Source organism: Haliotis cracherodii, unplaced genomic scaffold, assembly GCF_022045235.1.
Source record: "Haliotis cracherodii isolate W230 unplaced genomic scaffold, xgHalCrac1.p SCAF_12, whole genome shotgun sequence".
In the NCBI taxonomy this organism is placed as follows: domain Eukaryota; kingdom Metazoa; phylum Mollusca; class Gastropoda; order Lepetellida; family Haliotidae; genus Haliotis; species Haliotis cracherodii.
The window spans coordinates 25,007,007-25,015,660 of NW_027266267.1; the positions used below are offsets into that span (position 1 = coordinate 25,007,007).

General features: G+C 38.2%; 1 protein-coding gene across 1 annotated transcript; it reads left to right on the forward strand.

Annotated features, from left to right (window-relative positions):
- On the forward strand, positions 1-5,991 carry LOC139457226 (spore coat protein SP65-like). Its single transcript, XM_071238639.1, has 3 exons — positions 1-10; positions 141-269; positions 5,450-5,991. Exons 1-3 carry the CDS (start codon positions 1-3, stop codon positions 5,989-5,991), a joined length of 681 nt encoding a protein of 226 aa, XP_071094740.1.
- The last annotated feature ends 2,663 nt before the right edge of the window (positions 5,992-8,654 follow it).

The window sequence follows — 8,654 nt, forward strand, 5'->3', positions numbered from 1 at the left end:
ATGGATGGAGGTTAGTCTTGTCTAAACCATAACGTGAACGTTCATATTGACTTTTTATTTTATATTTGGGGGTTTCGGTCCACGATGTCATTTCAGAGAAGTTGCAGCAATTAACGCGCGCTATCGGTGATTTCTTGCAGCAGCAGCAGAAGCAGGCACAGCAGCAGTAAAGGCTGGTGCGTTTTCCCCCCTCGTAAAGATCGTCATCGGTGTCGTTGTCGGTGTTGTGGTTACTGGTACAGTCATTGGGTTGTCCGTCGGACTCACAGGTTAGTGGTCATCTAAGGTCAAGATTTGATAGAGACCAACATTGTTCCTTGCATGTACGAAGATGAAACGAACGCTTTAACCTCCCTTTTTAATGAATGCTATCAAATATAAGCTATGTTCCTGCAAGAATTCTAAAGAAATATTTTTTTGTTCTCGGTTCGCCTTTGGTTCGCGTCATATCAAAGAATTTGGTGCTCGGCATTAAGGGGCTAAAACAAGGACTGGTCGGCTCGGAGACAGTATACTGTTTTAGTGGGTGTTAAACTGCGGCATGGTATCTCAATGGACTCACACTATAAACCCTCATGTGTTCGGATGAGTACACACGTGCATGCACGTCGCAATATTAGTGCAATAATCCTGAACGCGACGCTAAACCCCACTTCACCTAATATCTTTGGTCCCATTTATACTTCTATGATTTGGACTCACTATTAACAACAGAATAACATGTTTTTCTTGAACATGAACAAAACTTTGACCCACACTAAAATTCTTAGGAGATGTAGGTAAAGACACCATATTTTACCTATGTGTTACTTATATTTTACTAATATTTTACTTATATTTTACTAATATTTTAGTAATACTTCACTTCTATTTTACTTATATTTTACTTATCTGTTACTAATATTTTACTTATATTTTACTCATATTTTACTAATACTTCGCTTATATTTTACTAATACTTCGCTTATATTTTACTAATATTTTACTTATGTGTTACTTATATTTTACTAATATTTTACTTATATTTTACTAAAAATTTACTAATACTTCACTTATATTTTACTAATATTTTACTTATATTGACTAATATTTTACTAATACTTTACTTATATTTTACTTACATTTTACTTACATTTTACTTATATTTTACTAATATTTTACTTATATTTTACTAAAAATTTACTAATACTTCACTTATATTTTACTAATATTTTACTTATATTGACTACTATTTTACGAATATTTTACGTATATTTTACTTATATTTTACTAATACTTCACTTCTATTTTACATATATGTTACTTATGTGTTACTTATATTTTACTAACACTTTACTTATATTTTACTAATATTTTACTTATCTGTTACTAATATTTTACTTATATTTTACTCATATTTACGAATATTTTACGTATATTTTACTAATACTTCACTTCTATTTTACTAATATTTTACTTATGTGTTACTTATATTTTACTAATATTTTACTAAAATTGTACTAATACTTCACTTATATTTTACTAATATTTTACTTATATTTTACTTATATTTTACTATTTTCTGCTTATATTTTACTTACATTTTACTTATGTTTTACTAATACTTCACTACTATTTTACGAATATTTTACTTATATTTTACTTATATTTCACTTCTATTTTACATATATTTTACTTATGTGTTACTTATATTTTACTAACACTTTACTTATATTTACTAATATTTTACTAATATTTTACTTCTATTTTACTAATATTCTACTCATATTTTACAAATATTTTACGAATATGTTACGAATATTGTACGAATATTTTAAGAATATTGTACGAATATCTTACGAATACTTTACGTATATAGAGGTTATAACGCGAGTCTGTTTGGGGATGGTAAATATCCTGCATTAGGAATAAACATTGTATTTAGCGAGCCTTGGCGAGCTAAATACATAGTGTTTATTCCTAATACAGGATAATTACCATCCCTAAACACACAAGCGTGATAACCTCTTTATCATATAATGTCATTCTTCAATTCTATGCTTGAAAATCGCTTCCCCTCACTCACAAACATTACCTAAACATTGCGAGTTTTCCTGGAATGCGCGCATTGATATTTATTACGTCACAGGGTAGGTGATGTGTCAATCGGACAGTGACAGTAGCCAATATAGTTCAAACTGAAATCTGTTTCTTATACAGTGGCGAAGCAACATATACGCAAAACAACAATTGTTTTTACTTGCCTTTCGCGACAATCCTTCGGTCTGTCCGCTAGAGTAACTGCCCTTTGTCAAAGGGAAGCTACTCTAACCCTAGTCTATGAGACATCACGACCAGTGATTGTTCACAGTCGGCCTGTTCTGTCATAACGTTAAGAAGTGTAGTCAGATGTATACACAGCGCCAAAACGAAACAAGGTAACAATTCATACATATTTCGCCTAAACCCAACTATTTTTATTTGTGGAAAAGGTTTCAAGCCGCAGAGGTCTACAAGCACAGATATGGCTTCTGATCCCGCTTGGCTAGGCCTAGTGCCCTCGCAAAATTGTTTCGAAATTTATATCTCCAAAGTTGCCCAAACTTATAAAATGCCTTAGTTACGTCGCAGTTCGACACTGACTTTCAGTATATAAGACTGTCTTTTTTAAATAATTGTAGCAATTATCCCTGTAGTTTATCCAGATTCACGATGGTTAATTCTGACTCGATCGCCGAATGACAAGTGCGACGCCATGTTTGTTTATAAACACTGAAAGTAGTCCCTACTTGACCTTTGATATTTGCATCTCTATCCGCATATGACCCCAACGGATATCGTTTTTATCCGTTGGCTTTATCCTGCCGAGAAACCTACCCATTATATGATAAGTTTTACTATTGTTTGCCACACTTCAGCACCCTATCGTGTATTCAGTTCCAACTACTTTATAGACTGTGGTGGGATGAAAACAGAATAGCTATCAGTCTATGAATAACTTTTAAAGATTTTCGTGACCTATTATACATCGTCATTTTTCTGACCTTGTTGTATTGTGGCCATGTGAACTATATTTGGCAAACTAAAAAAAATAACGGATCACAGTTACGGTTGAGCGATTTGATCAACCCTGCGTACGGGTCCCGACAAGGGTTGAGTGATATGATCACCTCTATGTCCAGGTCTCAGCTACAGCTGTGTGATTTGATCACCTCTATGTCCAGGTCTCAGCTACAGCTGTGTGATTTGATCACCTCTATGTCCAGGTCTCAGCTACAGCTGTGTGATTTGATCACCTCTATGTCCAGGTCTCAGCTACAGCTGTGTGATATGATCAACTCTATGTACCGGTCCAGCTACAGCTGTGTGATTTGATCAACTCTATGTACCGGTCCAGCTACAGCTGTGTGATTTGATCAACTCTATGTACCGGTCCAGCTACAACTGTGTGATTTGATCAACTCTATGTACCGGTCCAGCTACAGCTGTGTGATTTGATCAACTCTATGTACCGGTCCAGCTACAGCTGTGTGATTTGATCAACTCTATGTACCGGTCCAGCTACAGCTGTATGATTTGATCAACTCTATGTACCGGTCCAGCTACAGCTGTGTGATTTGATCAACTCTATGTCACGGTCCAGCTACAGCTGTGTGATTTGATCAACTCTATGTACCGGTCCAGCTACAGCTGTGTGATTTGATCAACTCTATGTACCGGTCCAGCTACAGCTGTGTGATTTGATCAACTCTATGTACCGGTCCAGCTACAGCTGTGTGATTTGATCACCTCTATGTCCAGGTCTCAGCTACACCTGTGTGATTTGATCACCTCTATGTACCGGTCCAGCTACAGCTGTGTGATTTGATCAACTCTATGTCACGGTCCAGCTACAGCTGTGTGATTTGATCAACTCTATGTCACGGTCCAGCTACAGCTGTGTGATTTGATCAACTCTATGTCACGGTCTCAGCTACAGCTGTGTGATTTGATCAACTCTATGTCACGGTCCAGCTACAGCTGTGTGATTTGATCAACTCTATGTACCGGTCCAGCTACAGCTGTGTGATTTGATCAACTCTATGTACCGGTCCAGCTACAGCTGTGTGATTTGATCAACTCTATGTCACGGTCCAGCTACAGCTGTGTGATTTGATCAACTCTATCTACCGGTCCAGCTACAGCTGTGTGATTTGATCAACTCTATGTCACGGTCCAGCTACAGCTGTGTGATTTGATCAACTCTATGTACCGGTCCAGCTACAGCTGTGTGATTTGATCAACTCTATGTCACGGTCCAGCTACAGCTGTGTGATTTGATCAACTCTATGTACCGGTCCAGCTACAGCTGTGTGATTTGATCAACTCTATGTACCGGTCCAGCTACAGCTGTGTGATTTGATCAACTCTATGTCACGGTCTAGCTACAGCTGTGTGATTTGATCAACTCTATCTACCGGTCCAGCTACAGCTGTGTGATTTGATCAACTGTATGTACCAGTCCAGCTACAGCTGTGTGATTTGATCAACTCTGTGCCCCGGCCCAGCTACAGCTGTGTGATTTCATCACCTCTATGTCACGGTCTCAGCTACAGCTGGGTGATTTGATCAACTCGGGTACTGGTCTTAGCTACAGCTGAGCTATTCGATCAACTATTTGTCCCGGTCCAACTACAGCTGTGTGATTTGATCAACTATATGTCCCGGTCCAACTACAGCTGTGTGATTTGATCAACTCTGGTACTGGTTTCAGCTACAGCTCTGTGATTTGATCACCTCAATGACCTGGTCAAACTACAGCTGTGTGATTTGATCAACTCCGTGTTCCGGTCCGAGTTTGTGTTCAGAGGTTTGATAAACGTAAGAGTGCCCAACCATTTGATGAACGCGTTACAGCCGCAGAGAGCAAATGGAAATTTAACGTTGCATCTGCAACATTTCAGCTAATATACGACACGGAAATATGTCTTAATTGAGGCAGGTATTGAGCACCGACAGAATTGATAATTAGGCAACCATATGTTTTTAGCGGATGGTGTAAACTATATATATATATATATATATTGGTTATTATAAGTTAAATAGTTGTAGACAATAGATACTGAAAAGGAGCAAATTTACATATACATGCTGATCGATTTTTGTCGAGTGGGATGCAATGGGTTTAAGTTCTATTTAGGTGAGTGAGTGTGCAATATGACGGCGGGGGACACCAGAAATGAACTTCACACATTGTACCCATGTGGGGAATCGAACCCGTGGCTTCGGCGTGACGAGCGAACACTGAAACCACAAAGTTACCCGACCGCCCCTAACTTCTAGTTAAATATCGTTAAATAGAGACATGCATTCACCTGTCTATGTGTGACTGTTTGTGACCAGCCTTATGCAGTCGACATTTATGACCAAGCCGATCCGTATTATCCCACGTGTAATTTCTTTTGAATGTCTAAATTTATATTTCCTTCAGTCGGCAAGACGGACAGCATCCTCAAAGAAGACGATAACACCACGACATTCAGTACAACTGTGGTAGGACAGACGACTTCTGGATCAAACAATGGCGGCACAACTGTAGCAGGTCAGACGACGTCCGGGTCAAACAATGGTGGCACAACTGTGGCGGAGCAGACGACATCCCGGTCAAACACTGACAGCACATCTGTGGCGGGACAGACGACTTCCGGGTCAAACAATGGCGACACAACTATGGCGGAGCAGACGACATCCAGGTCAGGCAGTGGCAACACAACTCAGACAGTACAGACGACTTCCGGGTCAACCAGTGGCAACGCAACTCAGACAGTACAGACGACTTCCGGGTCAACCAGTGGCAACACAACTCAGACAGTACAGACGACTTCCGGGTCAAGCTCTGTCGGAACAAGTACAACTGACCAGACGACATTGCCAAGTAGCGTCTCGATAACACCTGAAAATACTAATGCTTCGTCAACATCAACGCAATTTGTATCAAGCAGCACAGCTAGCTCCTCCCCCACAACACCCTAACTTACCCCAGTGATCCGCCAGATGATTTAAACACGGCGGTCAAGCAGTGCAGTCAGTCCGGCCACTAGATGTACTGTAAGTGATCCATGATATCTCAAACCATAGTTCAGTGAAATGCATCTTAAAAAGGTCCATTACATACAATTTTAGCAAGTTTTAACCAACTCTGGAATTTACTCAAGTGTTCAAGTATGTATATAGTATATATTATGCAAATTGGTCAAATACGCGGAATGATGATAGTTATCACATTGGCACAATAAGACCTGCACTCACTCACTCACTAACTCACTCACTCACTCACTCACAATGTCAAATCTGAAAGATACAATGTTACACCATACTGACACATACAGTGTTATACTCAGTGACAGATACAATGTTGCACAACATTAACATATACAAGGTTACATCACACAAACAGATACAATGTAACATCATACTGACAGATACAATGTTAATCCACACTGACAGATTATTATACCACACTGATAGATACAACGTGACATAACAATGACAGATACAATGTTACACCACACTCATAGATACAATGTTACACCACACTGACAGATACAATGTTAATCCGAACTGACAGATACAATGTTACATCACACTGACAGATACAATGTTATACCACACTGACAGATACAATGTTAATCCGAACTGACAGATACAATGTTTCATCACACTGACAGATACAATGTTACACCACACTAACAGATACAATGTTACAACACACTGACAGATACAATGTTACACCACACTGACAGATACAATGTTACACCACACTCACAGATACAATGTTATACCACACTGACAGATACAATGTTACACCACACTGACAGATACAATGTTATACCACACTGACAGATACAATAATATCCCACACTGACAGATACTATGTTACACCAAACTGACAGATACAATGTTACACCACACTGACAGATACAATGTTATACCACACTGACAGATACAATGTTAATCCGAACTGACAGATACAATGTTATTCCACATTGACAGATACAATGTTTCATCATACTGACAGGTACCATTTTATACCACACTGACAGATACTATGTTACACCACACTGACAGATACAATGTTAATCCGAACTGACAGATACAATGTTACACCACACTGACAGATACAATGTTAATCCGAACTGACAGATACAATGTTTCATCACACTGACAGATACAATGTTATACCACACCGACAGATACAATGTTAATCCGAACTGACAGATACAATGTTTCATCACACTGACAGATACAGTGTTATACCACACTGACAGATACAATGTTATACCACTTTGACAGATACAATGTTAATCCGAACATACAGATACAATGTTTCATCACACTGACAGATACAATGTTATACCACACTGACAGATACAATGTTATACCACACTGACAGATACAATGTTACACCACACTCACAGATACAATGTTACACCACACTGACAGATATAATGTTACACCACACTGACAGATACAATGTTATACCACACTGACAGATACAATGTTATACCACACTGACAGATACAATGTTACAACACACTGACAGATACAATGTTACACCACACTGACAGATACAATGTTACGCCACACTGACAGATACAATGTTATACCACACTGACAGATACAATGTTACACCACACTGACATATACAATGTTGCATCACGTTAATAGATACAATGTCATGCTACACTGATACAATGTTATACCAATCTGAAAGATACAATGTTACTTCAAACTGACAGATACAATGTTATACTACACTGACAGATATAATGTTGTACAACACTAACAGATACAATGTTACATCACACAAACATATACAATGTTACATCATACTGACAGATACAATGTTACACCACACACTGACAGATACAATGTTATACCACACTGACAGATACAATGTTATTTCAACCTGAAAGATACAATGTTTCATCACACTGACAGATACAATGTTACACCACACTGACAGATACAATGTTATGAAACACTGACAGATACAATGTTAATCCACACTGACAGATACAATGTTATACCACCTGACAGATACAATCTTATAACACTCTGACAGATACAATGTTATCCAACACTGACAGATACAATGTTACACCACACACTGACAGATACAATGTTACACCACACTAACAGATACAATGTTACACCATACTGACAGATGCAATGTTTCACCACACTGACAGATACAATGTTACACCACACTAACAGATACAATGTTACACCATACTGACAGATGCAATGTTTCACCACACTGACAGATACAAAGCTATATCACACTGACATATACAATGTTACACCATACTGACAGATACAACGTTACACCACACACTGAGAGATACAAAGCTATATCACACTGACATGTACAATGTTACACCATGCTGACAGATGCAATGTTTCACCACACTGACAGATACAAAGCTATATCACACTGACATATACAATGTTAATAGTATGTTATCAATTATTGCCCTGTAAAGAGAAACATCATCCTTGTTTGGAATGTGTGTTTCTGTAATAAAGTGCTTATGCCCTTGCCGATTTGTTGTGTTATCCTTTCTTTTGAGGATGGAGCAGAAAATTACCGCAGTATCGAGGAAAAATCTAACATGAACCAGTGAATCGTGAGA